General features: G+C 37.0%; 2 protein-coding genes across 2 annotated transcripts; both read left to right on the top strand.

The window, feature by feature from the left end:
• The first annotated feature begins 12,687 nt into the window (after window positions 1–12,687).
• Window positions 12,688–13,817, top strand: LOC124894377. Its single transcript, XM_047405072.1, has 3 exons — window positions 12,688–13,214; window positions 13,297–13,385; window positions 13,491–13,817. Exons 1-3 carry the CDS (start codon window positions 13,064–13,066, stop codon window positions 13,677–13,679), a joined length of 429 nt encoding a protein of 142 aa, XP_047261028.1. The 5' UTR covers window positions 12,688–13,063; the 3' UTR covers window positions 13,680–13,817.
• Window positions 13,818–21,877: 8,060 nt separating this feature from the next.
• On the top strand, window positions 21,878–23,320 carry LOC124894378. The gene is made up of 3 exons (XM_047405073.1): window positions 21,878–22,114; window positions 22,199–22,421; window positions 22,857–23,320. Exons 1-3 carry the CDS (start codon window positions 21,878–21,880, stop codon window positions 23,318–23,320), a joined length of 924 nt encoding a protein of 307 aa, XP_047261029.1.
• Window positions 23,321–23,726: the final 406 nt, after the last annotated feature.

The raw sequence follows: 23,726 nt of genomic DNA, 5'->3' as shown, positions 1-23,726 counted from the left end.
CAAGTTGTGAGTTAATCCTCTCTGACAGGAAGCTCTTTTATCAACCCTCGCTGGTAGAAAAACTCATGTGAGATGTATCAATCCTAAGCTAGTAGGAAGTTATATCAACCTACACTGGCTACGTAGATCTGTAAATCAGGGATTGCTACTTAGAGTCAAACCCTCTGCTGGCAGGAATGCCCCCATCTTTGGGTTTGCTCGATGCTAAATTCTACTCCCAACTGAATAGATACTGAATTGATTTCCTAGTTCATACTAGGCTTGACTGAACTGTTACTAAGTTTACTAAATTCTGTTGATTGATGAAAGACAACTGAATTCAGCTAGTTAACTAAGTTTACTGAGGTCTGAACTGAATACTAAACTAAAGAGACTAATATTGAGTCTACTGAGTTCTCCTAAGCCTTGTAACTGACTGAGAGTACTACTGATCATGACGTTACTGAGATTATTCTGTAACTAACATAGGCTTTAGGTAAACAGCTAAATTATCGGCTATAAATACCCTCAGGACTCAATAACAGGAAAAGTAAAGCTTCACATGATCTTGTATAGCATAAAAATGCACACTTGTTCATAATGCATCTATAGAGGCATTTTATCAAACACTTGCATGGCATAAAATAGGTGGCGATAATCTTTGTGCATAAAATTTGGAGACATCATCTTTATGGCGCACATTGTGAGATCTTCACAAATCAACATAGTCTTCAGCATCTTATAACCCAAAGAGAGCTTAATTCTAGGTAGCGTAGATGGATGAAGTTGCTTAAGTATTATGACATCTCTATTTTGCATCATCTTGGCAAGGCGAACATAGGGTAGATGCCTTAAGTTGGAAGGTGGTAAGTATTAGCAGTTTGGCTTCTATTTTAGTTTCTCAAAGGCCGTCGGCATGGGACATTCAGTTATTACCCAACTTGATGGTCTGACTTGATATTTCAGACCCCAAGAGGATTCTTGCTAGTGTTGAGGTGAGGTCTTCACTATTTGAGTAGATTTAGAGACTCTAATTTGAGGATATGAGACTTTGCATCATCCATGATTAGGTGTTGAGTGGTAAGTCCAAGAGGGATACCATAGATTCTGAGGGTGTTTTGAGATTTAACAACCATATATATGTTCCTAGGGTTGATAAATTGATTTAGTAGATTATATATAAGCTCATAGCTCTAGATATTCTATTCACCCGGGTACAGTGAAGATGTATAGAAATTTGAGGCAATATTATTAGTAAAGTAGTATGAAAAGATATGTGGCAAACTTTTTAGCTAATTTCCAATGTTGTCATTAGGTGAAGGCCAAGCATCAGATACCTGGTAGCTTGATCCAGAGGTTTCCCATTCCTAAGTAAAAATAGGAATGAATTACCATAGACTTTGTTAGTGGTTTACCTCGCGCATCCCATGCTTCCGATGGTATTTGGGTCATTGTGAATTGTTGTCCAAATTAACACATTTCATTCCTATTAAGATATCTATCAGTGTTAAAAGGTTAACTCGTATCTATGTTATTGAGATAGTCCGTTTGCATGGTGTGCCTATATCTATCATCTCAAATCGAGGTTCAGTGTTTACTTGAGCCTTTGGAGAGATTTTCGGGAGGAGTTGGACACTCAGGTAAATCTTACTACAACCTTTCATCCTAAGACCGATGAGCAGTTAGATCAAACTATTAAGATTCTAAATAATATGCTCCAAACCCCTATTATGGATTTTGGAGGTCTGCAGGAGCAACACTTAGCTTTGGCGGAGTTTGCGTATAATAATAACTACCATTAGAGTATTAAGATGACGCCTTTTGAGGCTTTGTATGGTAGAAATGTCATTCCCCGATTGGTTGGTTTGAGACCTTCGAGATTATACCTCGTGGTACTAACCTACTTTAAGAGTCGTTGGATAGAGTTAGGGTCATTCAGGATAGGTAGAGGGCAGCTCGGAGTAGGCAGAAGGCTTATGTAGATCATATACTTTGTCCCTTGACATTTGTAGTTGGTAACCAGATATTTCTCTGTGTATCGCTCATGAAGGATGTGATGATGTTTTCGAGGAAAGGCAAGCTTAGCCCCAGGTATATTGGACCCTTTGAGATTCTTTGCACAGTTGGTGATGTGGCTTATAAATTAGCCTTACCCCTAAATTTTGTTGTTGTTCATCCAATTTTCCATGCTTTTATACTGCGCTGATACATTCCCAATGTGTCTTATGTGCTTAAATGGGACTCTATTCAGTTGGATGAGCGCTAGATATTCATAGAGAAACTGGTGCTTATATTATCCAGTAATAAAAGGTGGTTACGCACTACAGAGATTTTAGTTGTTAAGTTTCGGTGAAGGCACCGCCCAGTAGAGGAGGCTACTTGGGAGATCGATATTAAGTTGCAGACCCAGTATCCTCACCTGTTTAAGGCTTCAGGTACATCCTAATCGTTTACTTTCACGGGTGAAAGCTCATTTAGTAGTGGATATTGTAATGACCATCTAGTCCATCATCTGTATATCCACTTATATTTGTCATTTAGAGTTTTTTTATAATTGTCTCAAGTTATTTGTGACTTGTTAGAATTAATGGTTTGGTTACCGAGCAGTGCATTTTATTTTTAGAGCTAATTCTATTTTTAAAGCCCTCATTGGTTAAAATTGACTACCAGGCTAAAGCTTCAGTCAATAGACCTCGTATTCCAATTCTGACAGTTCTAACAACACCAAAATATTGCTTTTACACTAGGTGAATCCTTGGTTTGGGTCCCGAGGCTTCCAAGCTTATTTTGGGTTATAGGTTGAAAGTTAAGAAAAATGGCACATGGGTGAGGGACCCATTTTTAAACGAAAAGGACTTGGATGGAAATTTTGACTACAGCATTGAGTCCAAAATGTTAAATTTGATAGGGTATCACAGTTCATTTGCGTATACGATATTACTCGAGATTCTAGAATCCCAAAAAGTCGGTAGAGACTTATCTTAGATGGTGCTGGTGTATCGCTTAAGCACCTATTTAGTCGCTTAAGTAAAGGCCGCGTAAAAGAAAAATTGGTCGCTTAAGTGACCTAGCCTTGCCTAGCAGGTATCACTCAAGTGATGTTTTTGGCACTTAAGCAATGGTTGCTTGAGCGGCCAATGGTTGCTTAAGCGGCCAATGGTCGCTTGAGCGGCCAAAGGTCGCTTAAGCAACCATACATAAACTCAGCAAATGTCGCTAAAATGACACTTGGTCGCCTAAGCAACTAGTGATTAAGCAACCCAGTGTCCACTTAAGTGACACCTGGGAAGCCTATAAATTCCCCATTTAGCCTGTTTTCCCTCATTTTTACTCATTTCCAATATTTTAGAACCTTAAAAGGTGTGAAAATTTAGGGAGAACTATTCATGGGTGATGTTGGAGTGTTCGTAAGCTCAAATAACACATTTCTTCTCCAAATTCTTATTAAGTTTCCATCAATCTCATGATTAAATCTTTTATTATTTTTTAAAATCCCTAGAATATTAGTGGGTTGATTGTAGCACCATATGAGCTCAAAATTTACCCATTCTTGAAGGTAAATATTCCTTGAGCATAGAGGAACATTTTGTCGATATCGAAGGTGTGATTCCGTAATAGGCCCCAGATGAGATTTTTACGTAATTTTGAACCCAAAGCATAATGGTGTAATATGGATACCATTATTCTTATGTTGGTGAGTAGATTATGATTTTGATAGCCTACTCTAAAGGACTCGTAATCAAACCTTATGAGTCGTTAGGAGGGGTGCTATAGTAGTGAAGAACCCAGACCTCTTTGTTAGACAATAGGTTTGGGCCCCAAAGTAAAAAGAATGATTGGTTGATTGATAATGATAGTGGCATGTGGTATATTTGCAAGTAATGTAGCAGATCCTTTGAGTTTTCTTCGACGTCCAGATAGGCTAGGTTTACATTCTTCATAGATTGAGCGAATTCATAGACTACTTATGATATTATGTTATACATTGGATGGGATTTAGGTATTGGAAGTATGATTGCTATAATTTGTATTGTTTGGACTATTTAGCCTATTAAGAAATCATAATTTAGGCAAAATTGACTTAGTTCCTCATGCTTTAGGTAGAATTTCTACCTTAGGGATAATTGTGTCTTATTTAACATCTAGAAGTGAATTTAGATACCTTAGTCTAGTCTGGGGTAGAATTTGCCTGAGAATGGATTTCAGGAATTAGAAGTGGGCCCCTTTGGCGCACCTTAGGCCAAGAGTTATGTTAGCTCTTGTGGACTTCTATACGCATATTATACCCTTTAAAATACTTAACTTAGACCTTAAGGATTTTAGGTACATGATATTTATGCTAGTTGGATACTTGAAAGTTGGTGCTAATTCTGGGCCAAATTCGGTGGCTTATAGATATTGAGTTTCAAGTTCAGTTTCTGCGATGATGATGTTGATGACATAAGTTTTAATTCAATTTCGATAAATGATGATAATAATAATAATGATATATTGAGTTTTAATTTGAGTCAGTCATTGAAAGTTTGTTTATGATATGATACAGTATGAATGGATTCATAGTTATAGCTTGATATTCTATAAATTTATAGAACTTCGGTTATTTACTTTCTTTTAAATGTACCCCCTGAACTTATGGGGGTCTGTATTGGGTCATTTATATTTTCTCACTTACTAGCTTATGGGGTCAATCTTGTTAGTAGTAATTATGCTTTCTGTCATATTATGTCTATTTCGGTTATTTAATTAAAGTATTAAAGCTTGTTTCATACAATACCCTAGGTTTTGACCCTTAGAATATTTCCTAGAATTCTGGTCTCTGGACCCAATACGACTCATGGGTACAAGTCGTATGTTGAGGTACGGATGGTAAGGTCCAGCCATATGCTGACCAATGTTGGTTGGTGGGATGAATTTTGGTTACTGGAATGGATACGACTTGGGATACAAATCGTATTGGTGGGTATGACTCATTTGGTTCCTTAACTTAATCTTAGACTTGGTTACTTTGGTTGTATCTGAGTACAAGTGGCACACCATGAGCTATAAGCCAGGGTACGAGTCGTATCCAGAACTTGTATGGTGGACAGTGTCTAAATCTTTCTTGGGTTTAATCTGCGAAGGGTACGAGTGAAGGGTACTGATCGTATGCGTCAGATATGACTTGGTTGGATGAGTCGTATGCTGGACAGTGTTGGATCCAAAGATTGAGTCAAGGATACAAATGGATGGTATTAATTGTATTGAAGGGTACAACTCGTGAGGGTCAGTCGTACCCCTGGGATGGGATTTTGTGCAACTTAAGTGGGGGTATTCTGGATATTTACCCACTTATCCTTATAAGGTCCCATGACTTCTAACCTACTTAGGAGGTTATTTACCCTATTATTCCATTCATTAACACTTAGAAACTCTTCTAAACACTCTATAATTCTCTTAAAAGCTTTTTGCCAAGGAAAGTTAGGGTTTCAACTAGAGTATTAATTTGGGGCTTGTATTGGTGATTTCTTTCTATCAGCATCTTGGTTTAAGTCATGTTCTCTTCCCTCATTGTTAATTCTAACTAAAGGTATGGTTTTTATAAATGTTTTCATGATTTCATTAGTTGTATGATTTTGGTTTCCAAATGTGATTTGGGGGTTTTGATATTAAATGGTTGGTTATGGTTTCCATGGTTTTAATTATGCTTTAAGTACATTAATGGTGGTTTTGGAAAATTGGATTGCATAGGATGCTTTAATGGTAATTGTAATTGGTTTTGGTTATACTATGCCCCCAATGTGTTTGACAAAATGCCTATACTAATGTTTTTATTGCATTGAGTACTTTTAATGGAAATCTTGCTTGTTTTAAAACTTGGTAAAGGAATTATGCATAGTTTAAATGGATTGGAAAGGTAAATGGCTAAATGGTTATGCTTGTGGGGTACATGGAATCCCCCAAGTGGTTTAATATGGTAAATGGAAGGGCACTTGGAATTCTCTTAAACCTATATATGGTTGGCTATGGATAGTACTTGCAAGTATGGTCGATATAACGATACCAACACTAAATGGCCTTGGTTAATAAATGGTAAATAGATTAGTTCATTGCTTGGTAATGGTTTTAATTGGGCAATAATAGCGGGATATGTAGCAAAGTTGTGGAAGGTGGAGGTCCCAGGGGGAGCAAAATTGGAAACTCATAATTACCGATATAAGGTTGGTCTTGGTGACAGTGTGCATGATGTCACACTATATTTTAGGGAATTACTAGTCATCCCAAGTTTTTCCTCCTTGGTTATGTGGCTTTATGCACTGGGGCCCTTTCAACAGGGGGCTGAACCCATATCGCCTGTGGGTAGTTTAGGACGGCAAAGCTACACAGCCCCGTTCTACGTTTTGGTATATATATATATATATATATATATATATATATATATATATATATATGGTTGTGTGCATATGGATGGTTTTACTTGGCTTTATAAATGACATTATTTTATCCTAATCCTGAGATCATGCTAGCGTTCACCCTCTAACCCATCTACTGGCGGCTGTATACCCTTGCTATAAAGGAATCGACCATTCTACTCCTCCTACATAGTGATTGACTCGGGGATCAGCATTTGGAGTGAAGTGGTGAGCTTTCATCCTTTCAGAAGGCTCTATTTTATGTTATGGATATTTTTAGACACTTTGATTTTATTTTGGATATTGGTTTTGGCCATGGTTAGGGGCGTGTCCTAACCGAATTTTATTACTCTTTTGGTTAGAGGCTTTGTGGTACTACTATGGGTTAAAATGGGTGGGATCAGTATGGGTGTCGGCTTTGGTATTGGAATAAGCTGGCGCACTGATATCATTGGACATAATTTCTCATTGTTCTATCATATTTTATTTTGGGATTAATTATATTATGTTTTCGAATTTGTTTGATTATGGCCTGGTTTATGGACTTTGGTATGGTTTGGTATGATTGGGAGGTTAGTATGGTATAGTTGGACTCGGTTGGGTCGATCACGGTTATGACCCTATCCCAGAGTCTTTATGTGAGCTATTATACTATCTTGTTATATGCTCGAACTTCAGCCAACTCAGGGTAGGCGACTGGAGGTTAGGTTGGGTAACGAGGGTGGTCTCCGGTCCCAGTCGAACGTGGGACGCCCATTACGACAATGCCCCCGGGCGGGTCGTGTTATTTTGAGGTTTCTCTTTTTACCTTGACTTATCTTTTTTATCTTGCATTTTATCGTATTTATATCATAATTTAGCTTATTCGGTCGATGATGCCTACTGAGCACCCGTGGTTTTGGTACTCATACCATACTTTTGTACCTTTTTGGTGTAGATCCAAGTACTAGTGCCTGTTGTTGACGTGATGATCATGTTGAGCTAATTTTAGAGATAAGGTGAGCTTACGTAGTAGGAGTTTCCTCATTTTTCTTCTATTATATATGTCTAGTCTTTCACCATTCGAGAAAGATTTGTATTTGACTATTTCAATACTTATGTTCCTTTTTTTGTAGTAACTCTTGTACCAACACTACTAGCTCGTAGGATAGTTGTTGATGTTTTATCTATCTTTTAGATTGACATTATTGCCTTATTATTATTATCAGTCTTAAATTGTTAATTTCCAGCTTTTAGCCCTCTTTGCACCAAAGTAGCCTATTGCTTATAACTCCGGGCTACGATTTGGCTTACTTACTAGAGGAATAATGTCATGACCCGAGGCTACCCCCTAATCGCAACAATGGTGCTTACAGTCACAAGTGACCACAAGCTAACCCATAAGCTGATACCTGCTATAAGCACTGAATAAAAAAATAATAAAATACGTCTGCAGAAGATAAACTACTGAAGTAATACCAATTTGAATACTGAGATGTGATTACATCATAAGTCTAAAACATTTGATAAATTCTGAAAACCAACCATCTATCTAAATGATGGAAAAGTACTGAAAGAACTGGTATATGACTAACTGTCTGATTGATTGTCTGATTGTCTAAAAGTCTCTAAACTGACTAGGAGTTGATGAGACAGACTCCCAACTAACTCTATCTAACTGAACAAAAGAAAGTACTAAAATAACTGAAATAAAAAAATCTTATCTTTGGTGGATGAGAACTTACTACTATTGCTAATGAGTACGATGAGTTGTCTAAGAGCGGTCGGGAAATTGAGCGTCCGAATCTATGTTATAAGATAACATAGTGCAAAGAAAAGTATGTGATCAATACTTTGAATGCACTAGTACGTGAGATAGAGACTAACTGAAATGCATAAGATAACTGACTATAAATGCATGAACATGTAAAATCTGAGAATGCAAGACCAAGCATAAACATGTTTCTAAGATAATCTGTAAATAACTGAATAACTGAAAATTTGTATGCTTTGATTAAGCAAACCTGAGCTGAAACATACCGATTACTGATTAACTAGTGTCTGTATACTGATTAACTGATATCTGAATACTAATCATGTAATACTGAACTGTACTTAGTCTGAATAACTGGACTGAAACTGTGGGAGGTATTATGTAACAGGCATGCCCCAATCTGAGTTAATCGGGGTCCAACCTGTAACCCCAATTGGAAGGGTGTTAGTACCGTGCCACGAGTACTAATACTGGCTGTGTGGATCCACTAAATTGGTGTCCCAAAGGACTAAGGAGCCGCCCTCTACTAGCAGGTGCTCTCATGAGATATGTGTCAACCCTCAACTGGTAAGTAGATATCTTAAACCTATATTGGTAACGTCGTTCTGTAACTGGGATTGCTACTAAGGGTCACACCCTTTACTGGCAGGTGATCCCCCATCCCTAAGTTCGCTCGGTGCTAAATAATACTCTTAATTGAACTGACACTGGTACTGAATTGAACTAAGGTTAACTGAACATTATTTCTGATAGTGCTCATCATGATCATATCAACTAAATAAATAGGAATATTCATGGTTTAACTGAATCATTACTTGACAGATCTGAAGTCATTTAAAACACATAGGTATCAGACGTTCATAACCCGCCAACACTAATTGACCATAAATTACGACAATAAGCTTTTAAAACAACAATATGGGATCATAGCTCAAAACCCAAAAGCATAGACATTTCATCAAACATGTGAGGATTATAAACTTGAACATGGGAATGGGTTAAACATAGGAAATCAACATGATTCACATGACTAAATTCATAAATTGGGGAATTTATCATGAAATTCACTTAAAAAAGACATGGGAACTAAAATTTATAGCATGAGGAAATCAAATCTTTCATGGGATCATATATGAGTTGAACTAAATTTGAATTACCAAGGAAAAACATGAATTCAACCCATATTGAACATATAAAATACCATAGTAAAGGAAAACTCTATAATTTAATTAAAAAATAAGGTTTTGGGGATCAATGGGTGAAAGGGATCCATTTATGAATACCCCGCATACCTCACTAGATGAATTCTTAAATATTCCTTGAGGATTTCTTAAGCTTGAAGCTTGAATTCCTTGATTTCTTGTGAAAGAGTTTAGACTTGTTCTTGGGGAAAGGGAGGGTTTCTTGAGAGCAATTTGTGAATAAAAGGGCAAATAATGTTCTTTGAAAGCCCAAAATGCGTGTTATGGACGGATTAGGTGAAGGAAAATAACCCAAATACCCTTAAAATTCCAAGAACAAAAACTGGATAAAATACAGAGGGGGCAGTGAGGCTCTGGAGCGGTGGACTAAGCCGGACGACGCCCGCCTTAGAGCAGGGGACTGGATTGGGTGGTGCCCGCATTAGAGTGATGGACTGGAGGGGATGGCGCCCGCTTATCCCGTTGGTGCTACTGGTTTGGTTTTTCAAACATGCCCTTACGCTCGTCCGAAAATTCCAAAACTCACCCGAGATATACTTTGAACAATTACGATCATGAATCAACTCAAAAATCAACGTCCAAAGGTCAGGAAGGTTAAAAATAAGATCATCAAAGTTTAGGGGTCTTGAAAATGACTAAGTCCCCAACACTTAGTGAAAATTTAAAGCCTTAAGCCCCTTATGCATGAAACTAAAAGCTGAATCGAGCTAAGATTAGTACGGGGTATTACAAATAAAATAGGTGCCATCATGACTCGTAAATCGAGTTGTGACACCTAATGAGTGAAATAGATCCTTGTCACTTTTTTTGCTTTGCGCTTCTTTGTACATTGATATGAAGAGCATTTGAATGATTTAAGTGAATCCAAGCAATCCACCAAAACTAAAATTTTTGATGAGTTACAGAGAAGAAGAGGATATCTTGATTTAAATTGGACAAGTGGCATTCTTAAAGGTTTATAGTATTCTAAAAATTATCAATCAAAAAATAAAGTTAAATAAGAATCAAAATATAGCCTGTAGACATTTAAACTGAGTCCAGTCATGTAGCTTTTTTACATTATGAACAAAGAGGCATGATTTCTATCGTGTTACTGATATTTTTCTCTTATATCAATCAAGTCCTTCATAAGTTAGCTGGTAATTCTAAAACAAAAACCCATTGTTTGCTTTATACTATTGGTTTAAAGCAAAATCAATTCTTTGACATATTTTTTGTTTTAATTTTTAAAAGTTGAATCTCTGATTGAATATTCAGATTAACATCTTGATTCTATGATATAACTGACATATTTAACTGAATTAGTATCCCATAACACTTGAAGTACTGTAGGCCTCACTATATTTGATTGAATGAATTTTGAATAAAGCCAATATAATTTGCCTAATATTTCTGCTTTTGATAAATTCCAACAGACACTATTCGAATTCGAGTAAAGGAAATTTTCATATAATATGTTTGATTACAGGCGGTGGGAATAAATTTTTAGTTATAACTTTTACAGATAAAAACATCAGATTATCCGTATTTTTGTTTTAGATTCCTGGAAGGTTGATTACAACACTTTGGATCACCAATTATATTCACCTTTAAATAATTGATGATGATAAAAGATGGGTTATTGCCAATAAATGAAACCTAATGGAATCAAACTTCAATAGTCTTGGTCGGTCGATGGAAAGAAAAATCTTATGCCTATTTATTCATTGGATAAATTTGCAAAATAATTTTTTTCTAGTATTATCCGCGCATCACACGGGTAGTAATACTAGTAATTTTATGATGGTCCACTAATCAATAATAATAATAACAACTAATTATTCTATAATATATATGGAGTACCAACAATCTTTTAATGCTAACATGAGTCTTTTTATAGAAAACTTAAAATGATTTAAGTGTTTCTTACAAAATTAAATTTATGAGACAATTTTATATTTTAAAAAAATGATATTTAAAATCTCAAACCGTAAAAATTTGAAATATGAAGTCATCGTAATCCGGAATTTGAAATTTTGATTTGACTTGGAATTTTTTGTTAACTAGTCTTTTCAAGACTTCTTTTTAATTAAATAGACTACAAGTTTTTTTATTTAGGGAAATGATCCACTTTTAAATTTTTTAATTTATTTGTGATTTAAAAATTATTTACAAGTTTTAAAAGCTACAAATTAGTCACAAATCACCAACTTACAGAATTTAAACAAAAACCCCCACCAAATCTTCTACACATTTTACAAATTAGTTCAAAACCTGATTTGTGATGGATAGATCTATTATCGATTCGATCGATATATGGGCAGATCGATTATCGATCCTACCTATGTATGGACAGATCGATTATCAATCCGTTAGATCGATTATCCATTTGACCTATATTTGGATAGATTGACTATCGATCTGACAAATAGATTATCAATTCGAATGACATATGGATAGATTGTTTATCGATCCGATCGATATATGGACAGATCGGTTATTAATCCGATCGATTACATATATATACATAAACCTTTTTCTTTTTGAAAAAAATGAACTAAAATTAAAGAAGAGTAGAAAACTTACAAATTTGGAAGGAGACAAAACATTTAGGAATAAGATACTAGCTTCAAAAGGATAAAGTTAAAAAATAATGAGTTCTAGTAAGAATGAAGAAGAAAAAAATTAAAGAGGGGTAAAAAATAATTTGAAATTGAAAAGTTAAAAAAACAATGAACTTTTAGTAAGAATGTAGAAGAAAAAAGTTAGGGAGAGGAAAAAAGGTAATTTGAAATTGAAAAAAATGAGTCAGGGTTTTATCTTTTAAGTATATTTATAAGTACCTCCCATAGTTTTTAATTTGTCATTATAGTTCAATTCTTTCTTAAAGTTATTTTCTTATTTTAAGATAATAGAAGTAGATCATTTTACTAATTGCAAACTTAAAGATGCTTATTAGGCAAATTTTCTCATTTGACTAAGGATCACATGTCGAAATGCCTAGTGAGTTTATTATGTCCGACCTCCAGTTTGTTAGTTGGGACCTTGAATTAAAAGGGACAAACTAATTATTCAATTAGGTGGGAGTCTTTCAAGTTTTAAAAATTGGGTGAAAGGGACAATTTTTTTTTAAATTTTTTATTTTTAAAACATTCGCTTCAACAACTAAAAAGATTGTCTCAACAACTATCAAAGTTGTTCGACAACTTTGCACAATTATTCAAGTCTCAACAACTACTCAAAATTGTTCAACAATTATGCAAAGTTGTTGGACAACTTTGATAGTTATTAAGATAACTGATGCAATTGTTGAATAACAATCCTAATTTTTTAATTGATTTTATTTTTTTTAATATAATAATATTATCCCCACTTTATCTTTTTTAAATTAAAGACTTGGAAGTTTGTTACCCTGTACCTTGTACCTGTACCCCTACCCTTTTATATCGCGTAAATGAAAAATATCCGTTAAACGGAAGCCTCAATCCAAAATCACCTCAGAACCGAAAGCAAATCCCATTATTGTACAACTTATTTTATTCTTGTTGGTCAATCAAAGACCAAACTAGAAAAGAATCGGTCATTGGTACTATCGATCTGTTTGAGCATATACCGCAAATCGTGCAGAAATAATCTTGTCAATATTTAGTCTGAACTAGCAGATAATGGTGGTCTGTCTATGGCTGATTGAATGGATCTGTCTATGGCTGATTGAATGGAGGGTAAGCAGAAGTTGAAGAAGCATAGAAGAGAAGGGGGAGATGGCTAGAGCAGAGTGGTGGGGTTCAGCGAAATGGTTTTCCTACAAACGTACCACCATTATTGTTTGTTCAATTAACATTTTCGTTGCTCTCTATGTGCTTCACTCATACACTTCAGCATACATGTACACTCGCAGTGATACCCACAGGGGTAATTCCCTTGATCCATGAGCCCTTAAATTTCTCTCTTTTTGGGATTTTCTTGTCATATTAATTTATGCTACTACTTGCAGCTTTTAGGTATACTCCAGATCAAGTTAGGAAAATGGAAGAGTCGAATCGAATAAGAAAACAACTAGAACCTCTGCAACTTATTGAAGTAGTAAGACCCTTTCCTCATGGTTGTCTTATCACTTGGATATTTAGCTCTTTTTATCTCATTTTTAAAGCTATAGCTTGATGAGACATCTCTGTTTTCCTGTTGAAGATAAAGGGGTTAAAGGAAGACTTCTTCATTGACGAAAAGGTGGTGCATGTGCCACATCAAATTAAACAGATGATAGCAGATGAAATACTAGCAACATTAAAAGGTGTCAATGCCCGTGACAATGCACCAGTGCAACAAGGTGATTATAACTTTGAGAGTAAATTGATCAAATTTTTGGGCTATCTTTGATTCCAGAGCTGCATTCTTGAATCTTTTCTTTGGTCGTCCTTATTGTTCATATGCTAGCCTATGCTACATTGTGGACTTCTTATTATTGTATCTCTTTCTCAGTATTCTCTTTGTTATTGAGTTTCAAGCTGCATATTCCAAGATATCCATTCCCCTATGCTACATGTGGGATATAAAAGTGTCATTTTCATGTAGAATATTTGCTGAGGCAGCACAAATACTGCATTCTGTTTTGTGCTCATGGGCCGGTCATTAAATAGCTGACCAAGTGGAACAAGGTGCATGAGACTCCGATAATATTTTATTCATAAGTCACATTGATTTCATTGATAATATATCAAAATGACATGAAAAATTATTACTATATGGTGGAATGCTTAATCTTATTGATTTAACTAACTTGTGCCACTCTCAATACTAGTGGGGGTGCCTTTTACCAAAAGTATAAACTAACAAATGAGATTTTTTGCTGAACTTGGAAATGTTATGTTGGTTGAAGAATGGAATAAGAATGGTGAGATCAATGCTAATAAATCAAACTGGAGATCTGATTATGCAACTTATTGGGACTAGTCTCTAAGGTGGTTTATTTTGGAAAATGATTGTGGAGGTGAAAGATAATTTTAACCCACTTTTGAAGGCAGTTTCAGAAGCATAATTCAAATGGGTCCCCCAAAGTTTAACCTTTCAGGGAAAAAAAGTTGGCAACAACAAAGAAGTTAGTATTGTCAGTTGTTTAATTGGATATGGTGTTGTATTCTTGGGACATATACATTAGTCATTTGCAGACTTTATGTTTTCTTTGACATGGGATCTGAATTTTAACCTAAAAAAAGAATTTCTAACTTTACCTTTAATGAGTTGTTGCAGTCATTTAATAGTGATTTTGTATGTGCCCACACTCTGTCATTGGCAGTTACAGGAGCTGCTCTATCAAGATCCATAAATCTTTATTTGTTTTCACTTTTTAGCCAAGATCATACTTGAAAACCAAATTCTCAAGTTTATTTTTCTTCTCTTTGTAAAGAAGACAATATATTTATCCATAACTAAGTTGTAAAGTTATTGATGCTTTTGCTCCAATCTTTAGGTGTTCTTTTTTTGTGTTGGTTTCGTATATTTGCTTTTTGTCCTCTCCCTTCATAAGTGGTCTCAATGTCTCATCTTTCCTTTCTATGAAATGTGGTGTCTATATTTGGAAGCAAAAGTTTATGGTTATTTGAGTATGAACTTGATTATTGTGCTTTAGTTCTATACATAGGATGCTTAAAATTGGAAGTGACCTCCAACATGGGATGTTATTTTTTATTACTAATAAAAACATAGAAAAGAAGTTCCACCATGCTCATAGAGGTTAGGCACACTCAAGTTCGAATAAAGGAGAGTTGCAGTGGGTTGAAAACATTATAAAAATGGTATAATTATGGTGAATGTTCTTTGAGTTTATTAGGATGATCTCTTCTAGGCATGTCCTACATTGAAACCAAGTATGGTTTGTTCCGGCTGGATAAGAATTGTTGATTTCCCATATTTGTGGTCCAACGGATGTTCAAAGAAATAGGCGACATTTTTGGAGGTTGGATGGAGACCGAAGAAGCGACCATCTTTAGAGATCATCTTAGATGGACTCGATTAAAAGTGAAAGCGATACTAGAGAAACTCCAAAATCTATCAAGGAAGAAAAAAGGGATTTATCGACGGACTCATATGGGTTGAAGCTTTGGTGCTGGTCAAATATGCCCGGCAAGCTGAAGAAGTCGGACTCTCTAGACTTTGCAGAGGGTTAGAGGAGAGGCTTAGAATTACAAAGAAGATAGGACATATGGAAGTTGTAAAGCATCAAATTATGAAATAAGTGGATGTATCTCATATGCGACACGCGGGGAGGTTTTAAATAGGGCGGGGCTGGGTAAGCAAAGACTTATTGGGCATATCTAAATAGTCCATCAATATATATTGGAAGGGGATGGACTTAAAGAAAGCTCTAATGTTTAGCAATAGTAACGCCAGACCCATAGCTGTCCCTCGTACTTTTTATCTCCTTTTAGTCAAGGTAGATGCTAACCTCTCAATAGAAAATCTCTCTCAACGATGGTCATAGAGGAGCAAAGAACATAGCCTAATGTCAGATCGAGCTCTTTTACGGATCTCACAAAAACCACACATAGGAGGAAGCAATTTTAATCTTAAACCTTGGGGAAGATGCAGTTTGTCTACTGTCCAAGGAGAAGGAAAACAATCAAATTGTTGAATATGATAAATCATGGCTTGGGGAAGTGCAAAGGTTGCGTGATGAAGAGTGCAATGCAATTACAGTTGTGAATGGAGATGAACAGACTATTGAAATGGAAGCAAGGGAGATTTCACTTGTTGATATAGCAATCCCGCTGGAAAATCAAATGGAGATGGCTAAAACAGATGGGTCACTGTGGGGTTATAAAAATGCGATGCACGCAAAACTTATAGGGTTGATTTTGAAGGCTGTGAGAGAGAAACTGTAGCTTTGTTTTTTTTAAAGATAGACCTGAGTAGACAAATAAAGAGAGTTGAAGCTCTAAATTGCAGGACTCCCGACATCAAAAGGGACACCCGATACAAGAGGTTAAAAACATAATTTTTTATGTTTATTAGGGGGCAATTAGGACTAGGACCAATGGGAATTTTGTTTGCAACCTATCAAGATGAAGCTAAATTTGACTACATGGAATGTTAGGGGATTGAATGACATGGCTAAAAGAAGGACATTGAATCTTTTGGTGCAGGAATGGAAGAAGATGTCTACTGCTTTCGGGAGTCAAAACTAGAAAGTGGAGTGGAAAGGATTATTAAACAATTTGGGCAAATATATGGGTGTAATATGGTTGTTTAGAATTATGTGGTAGAAACAGAGGAAATATAGTGATGTGGGACATTAGAGCATGGAGAGGGGAGATGATTAATAAGGCGAGTTACTCAATTACATGTATATTTACATAAGTCTTGAAGAACTTCTCCTGGCACCATACATGTGTCTATGCCCCAAATGATTAGGGGTGTGTATCAGTTCAATTGGATATTTGCACTTAACAGTTAAGCTTATCAGTTTTAAAATGTATTAAACCACTAACCGACTCAATAGAATATAGGTTTAGTGGTTAAATCAAGAAGGTATATAAAGCTGGCTCGTGACTTTTTCTTCATGATTAAATTCTGAAGAAATTAAGTCTTTAATTTAACACAATGTAGAGATAATACTAGCTTCAACTTTACCCCACCAATAGAATTGGATAACAACAAATCAAAGCAACAATCAACTTCTAAAACTATAACGATGAGAGAGAATTCAAGGTTTTTTTTTTTTTCAAAAGGAAGATCTTAAAATATACCTAGCCTAGACCCACTTTTCGAGGTGAAACCTCTCTAGCGTACTATTCACTCCAACAACTTTCTAAGGGGGGATTTTCCAGCAACTAATCTGAAACTGGAACTACACCATGGAGGGGGAGAGTATTTACTATACTGCAGGTTTTAAGTCATATGACGTTACTAGAATTAAATAAGAAGCAGAGATTTGGTACGAATGGGTAGAACGCAGCAGATATTTAATGAGAAAAGTTAAGATCAGCCATAAAGTTTTGAAGTTGATAGCATTTGTATTTATTGAGGCGACAAAAGAACAGAGAAAGAAAGTTAAGAGATGAGCATGAAGTATCATTTCTTGGAATTCTTCTGCACCCTTAATACAATGAGAATGGAAGATATATCGGTTTTATTGCTATTCAAGGGGAACATAAAGCTGTCATCATTACACCGGAGACCACATTAAATGGAGGTTGGGGAAATATAGCTCAGAAAATTGTCAAGTTCATCAATGCACAAAGTACAGTAACAGAAGCAGAGCATGTCAACACAAAACAACTTGAATCTTCATTCACGGAAGCCTTCATCAGCAACAAATGGATGATAAAGGTGGCAAAAACTTCTCAAATCCAGATCAACAACAACAAGAATTAACATCAATGGGGACTTATTGATCTCTGATAAAGACCTACTTGGTAGATGCATAATCGGTACGTTCCAAAGACAAGCACAAGAGATTCCAACATTGAACTACGTCCATAGATGGGCTTGCAATACTTGGAAAACAATATTCGGAGTCGGTGTCTTTGCCATGAACGATGGGAAATTTCTTTTCGAACTTGCATCAAGGAAGGTGGCAGAGCATGTGTTGTTGGCTGGATGATATTAAGAGAGATTGGGTTTGGATACGACTTCTAGGTCTTGTGTTGAGCCTGTGGTCACAAAAAAGTTTCAAAATGGCCGGCGACCTCCGTGGGGGCTGAAGAAGAGACAACCCTGAAGAATCACCTTTACTGGGTGCGCATCAAGGTGAGAGGTGATGGCAAGAGGGTTTTGAGAGAGATCGAAATGGATAGTGATGGATTCTCTTACAATATCACGGCATGGGCTGAGGTGGCGATGACTGTCAAATTGTGGGAGAAGAATAGAGAAGTTGCGTTGCTAAGCCCAGTGGATAATGGGGGGAGAAATATTTATCTATTAAATAAAGAGAAGTGGCCACAACTACATTCAGTAGACCACGTCGGAACATCGTACAAGGGGGCAACATTAATAAAGGGTTACTTGATAATAGTCTATCCAAAAAGGGCACCTCTCTGAAGTCCCTTGGACTTTGGAACTCCTTCCTCTGGTGGACTTCTTCCACCGAAACACCCTCTTCTTCTCCTCCTTCCATTTCTCAAACCCCCTTTTCTTTCTGGTTTCTCTATTCTCATGGACACTCGAATGTACTTCAGATCGGGGGAAAGTCATATGGCATCACAGAGTCGACATCAAAAGCTGAAGTTTGGTATGATTGGGTGGAAAGTGCCAGACACCATATGCGGAGAATGGTACTTAGCAAGGGAGCTCTTGGCTGGATTTGCAGGAGGCTATTGGAAGCATCGGAGGTCAGAGGGAAATCCTTCAAAACATGGAGATGTAGGGATTTCTCTACGAATTTTTTCATGTCCCTGAAATTTAATCAAGATGGGAGATATTTATCATTGATCTCGATGAAAGGCAATGATAGAGCAGTTATTATACTACCTGAAAATGCTTTCAATGAAGGATCGGAGAAGTAAGCAAAGAAAATAAACTTTTTCATTAATAAGGGTACGGTAAATGAAACAGGTATTAAATTCATGGGGGAGGCAGATTTTGCTTCAAACAAGGGGAAGGGGACCTATCTAGATTCTTTGCAAAAAACCAAATGGACTCAGAAAGAAACTAAAATAACAAAAGCTGCTGATGTTGGCGATCTGCTGGAAGCTTGAGTTCATCTGGAAGACAAGGACTTATTGGCTCGATGTCTTGTTGGAAAGTTCTTTGGTGTAGAAGACGCACCAACCAGGAATGATGTAAGAAGATGGGCTCAGCAGACGTGGAAAGGAGCACAAGGAGTACAAGTGTACGATATGAACGGAACTCTGTTTCTCTTTGAATTTCAAACTAGGAAAGCAGCAGAACATGTCTTGATGGGTGACTGGAGAAGACAAGTCAGCAGATTAAAGCTTCAATAGTGGTCGCCAACCATAGGGGCTTTCTCAAAGTCACATAAGTTTGAGTGGTTTTGAATTCGAGTTCTAGGGTTACCTTTACACCTCTGGTCTAGGCCAATAATGAAGGAAATTGGTGAGCGTTGCGGTGGCTGGATCGAGACGGAGGAAGAGACAAACCTCAAAAATCATCTCCGATGGGCTAGAATAAGGGTTAGAGGACTGGTGACAAAAATACCGGCTTCCATTGAAGTTGCAGATGAAGAGACCATTTTCTCTCTCCTTATTTGGGTGGAAACTTTGGCAACTTTTTGGAAAAAATCCGATGAGGGCGCTGGAGAAAGAGAAGAGAGAAGAGGGGGAGTATCAAGGGAGAAGTACATTAGAAATCTCTATGCGGGGGAGTATCAAGAGAGAAGTACATTAGAAATCTCTATGCACAGTGACAAACAGAGGTCTGAGGAACAACTATTTTCTGCAGTCAGAAATAGTAGGAGATATTTTGGTGAAAATAGTCACATAGGTTGACAGCTGGTGTGGACCCCACTTTAGGGTTAGAATCTGAGCTTTTGAATTTGGGGGGGGGGGGAGGAGGGGGAAGTCAATTGGGCCTGTTCAAAGCCCTTAAAATTAAGCAACAAAGTTAAAGGCCCTGAACCTATTATTGCTGAAGTTAATTGTTGGGAAAATACACAAGAATTTTTACTTTCTCCTACTGATCAAAATCTGATGGAGGAAGCAATGGGAAAGATCTCAATGACAAACACCATACTAGTGGGGGTTGAGATTCCAGTGCATGCAGAAACCTCCTCTTTAATTCCAGGGGAATTAAGCAGTGGAGAAGATGCTAATAGTCAACTTATAGTTGAGGAATAGGGAGAGACTTCAATGGGACAAGTGACAATTTTTGAAGAACCTCTGCCTATTCAAACAGAAGATCCTCTCTTAGAGGAGGCAATTGAAGACACAACTTCGTTATGGGTTCAGTCCAATGTACTCAAACTTAGCAAGCTATTTGGAGTCGTTTTCAAGGGGTGCAACAAGATTGCTTTTGAACTTTTTCTGAAGATTGATCAAAAAAAGGGAATTAATTAATCAAAAGGAGACACCAAGAAAAGTTTAAAAATGGTTAGCCTAGAAACAGGGGGAGCACATCAAAACTACCTTGTTAATGACGATTAGAATCTTGACTTGGAACAGTAGGGGGGTGAATGATGTAAATAAAAGGAGTTTAGTTAGAAGTCTAATTCAACAGTGGGGAGTAGACATCAACATTTTAGTTGAGACTAAGTTAAGGGGATCTAATTCACATCTAATTAAACAACTTTGGTTTAATAGATGGTTGGGTTAATTTCATTTAGACGCTGAAGGGAGTAGTGGAGGGATAGTAATAATATGGGATAGAAGATTTTGGAAGGGAGAATTGGTGAACACAACTGGCCAGGTGATCACTTGCAAGTTTGAAGGTGTTAATCAGAATCTTGATTGGTTCATTAGTTCCGTCTATGCTGACTGCAACAAGGTGACCAGAAGAGATCTATGGAGCGACTTAAATGCTTTAAAGAACATTTGTATAGGACCTTGGGTGATTTGTGGTGACTTTAATGTCACTAGGTATCCCTCAGAGAAATCCACAGGCCATAGGCTAACAAGAGCTATGACTGAATTCTCTAATTGGATCAATGAGATGGAGCTATTTGATCTATCTTTATTTGGAGGATCATTCACCTGGAGAAGAGGTGACAATCATCCAACTGCATCTAGGCTCAACAGGTTCCTTTACACTCATCAATGGGATGAGGCCTTTACTCAGATTAGGTAAAGCATCCTCCCACAGCTGGGATCAGATCATAACCTAATCATTTAAACTGTGGAAAGCTTAATCTGAAGAAGTCCTACTTCAAGTTTGAGCAATGGTGGACGCAAATAGAGGGCTTTAGGGAGAAGGTTAAGGAATGGTGGACGTCTTTTGCAGTTAATGGGACTCCATCATTCAGTCTAGCATCTAAGTTGAAACTTTTAAAAAAGAAGCTAAAGCAACGGGGACTGGAAAATAGAGTGGACCGGAGAAAGAAAAAGAAAGAGGTGTTGAATCAGCTATCTAGTTAGCTATCTAGTTTGGGGGAAATTCAAGATCAAAGAAGTTTGACGGAAGATGAACTTGTATAGAAAGTTCATCTATCCGAGGAATTTGAAGGGGTTTCCAAAAATGAAGAAATAACTTGGAGGCAAAGGTCCAGGGTTCAATGGCTAAAGCTTGGTGATAAGAGCACCAAATATTTCCATCGAATGGCCACATCACACAAGAGATTCAACACAATTGAAAAATTGGAAATAGATGGAGAAGAAGTGACAGATTCTGAAGAAATAAAAAGGGAAATTGTCAACTTCTACCCGATATTGTACAGAGAAACGGAGCAATGGAGACCCGACTTCAACCTACAAGGATCTAGTAGCATCAACACAAAGGAGAAGGATTGGCTCCAAAGAGATTTTGAGGAAGAAGAAGTGTTGGAAGGGATTAATTTGCGTGCTTCTGACAAGGACCCCTCGATGGTTTCTCTATGAGTTTCTACCAAAATTTTTGGGAGCTACTTAAGGATGATATTATTTATACCGTCAGATACTTCTATGCCCACCAAACTTTTGAGAAAAGTTTAAATGCCACCTGTGACCCTCATCCCAAAGAAGACAGAGGCAGTCGAACTCAAGGACTTCAGACCCATTAGCTTGATAGGTGGTGTCTACAAAATAATAGCTAAGATTTTGGCAGAAGGGTTGAAGACTATGATTAACAAGCTGGTTAACAAACATCAAATGGCCTTCATAAAAGGTAGACAGATCATGGTTGTTGCCCTTATAGCTAGTGAATGTGTGGATACGAGAATTAGATGGAAGGTTACTGGTATTATGTGCAAACTAGATATTGAGAAGGCCTATGACCGTGTTAACTGAAGCTTCCTTCTCAATACTCTACATCAGATAGGCTTCGGTGAAAGATGGTTGAAATGGATGGGAGCTTGTGTTAAAACTGTTAGGTTCTTTGTTTTGATTAGTGGAGAACCTGCTGGTTTTTTTCCTTCCGAGAGAGGACTCAAACAAGGAGATACTTTATCCCCCTTCCTATTTATTTTAGTCACGGAAGGTTTTGATAGCATGATGAGAGTGGCCATTCAGAATTCTTTGTTGAAGGGATTTGTAATCGGTAATCACTTAGGGGTGGAGAAGCAATTATGCCATTTACTGTATGCTGATGATATCGTGATTTTTTGTGAAGCCAAAGATGAATAGATCAAGAATATTAGAATATTATTGGTGGTTTTTGAAGCAGTTTCTGGTTTAGCTGTAAACTGGAAGAAGAGTTCCATTTTCCCTGTAAATGAAGTTCCTTAAATGCAAAGACTTGCTAACATTCTGGGATGCAGAATTGAGAATTTCCCAATAGTGTATCTTGGCATGCCAATAGGGAACAAACACAAGGAGCTGGTGATTTAGGATGGCATTATTGAAAAAGCTGAAAGGAAACTAGCTAGCTGGAAGGCACAATATCTATTTTTGGGTGGGAGAACTACTTTGATAAACTCGGTCTTAGATTTTCTACCTACCTATGTTATATCTCTCTTTCCTTTGCCTGGTAAAGTGGAGGAAAGATTGGACAAGCATCGAAGAGACTTTTTATGGTTAGGTAATAAAGGCAAAGGTACACATTTGGTAAAGTGGCAAATTGCTCAGTTGAGCAAAAGTAACGGAGATCTTGGCATAAGAAATTTGAGGTTGCAAAATAATTGTCTGTTAACCAAGTGGTTGTGGAGATTTGGAAATGAGGAGCAAGCTCTTTGGAGAGAAGTGATTGTCAGCAAATATGGTCAGAATGAGCAGTGGTGCTCAAATCCAGTCAACACTACCCACGGGGTTTCAGTTTGGAGAACAATTAGGAGTTTGTGGAGTCAGTTGGTCAAGGATATCACTTTCAAAGTAGGCACCGGAACCAGAATTATGTTTTGGAAAGAACTATGGATTGGTCAGGAACCTCTAATGGCTTCCTATCCTGATCTGTTCATTTTTAGTACCAATCCAGATGCAATGGTTAACGAAATATGGTGAAATTGGAAGAGTAGCTGATCTGCTGCGGACTCTAAATGATTTTAAGGGCATAAATTTGGAAGCTGACTCAGTAAGATAGAGGCACAACAACGATGGAAAAATTTCAGTAAACAGGTTGTACAAAAGGAAAGTGCAAGCTTTACCAGGGAAAATTAGTGGCCCTTGGGGGGAGATTTGGAAGAACCAGGTACCAGTCAAGGTTAGATGTTTTTCATGGCTAGTCGCTAGAAGGGTCTGTCTCACCCATGAAAAGCTCCAAAGAAGAGGTTTCCATATAACATCTTGGTGCTCCCTTTGTAATGAAACAAACAAGACAAATAGTCATTTGTTTCTCCATTGCAAAATAACTTCCTAATTATGGGCATTATTCTTGGGCTTGACACAAACTAGATGGACAATGCTAGAG

Source organism: Capsicum annuum, unplaced genomic scaffold, assembly GCF_002878395.1.
Source record: "Capsicum annuum cultivar UCD-10X-F1 unplaced genomic scaffold, UCD10Xv1.1 ctg73377, whole genome shotgun sequence".
Lineage (NCBI taxonomy): Eukaryota > Viridiplantae > Streptophyta > Magnoliopsida > Solanales > Solanaceae > Capsicum > Capsicum annuum.
Note: the sequence above shows the minus strand (reverse complement) of the source record. Positions and strands in the feature narration are given on the sequence as shown.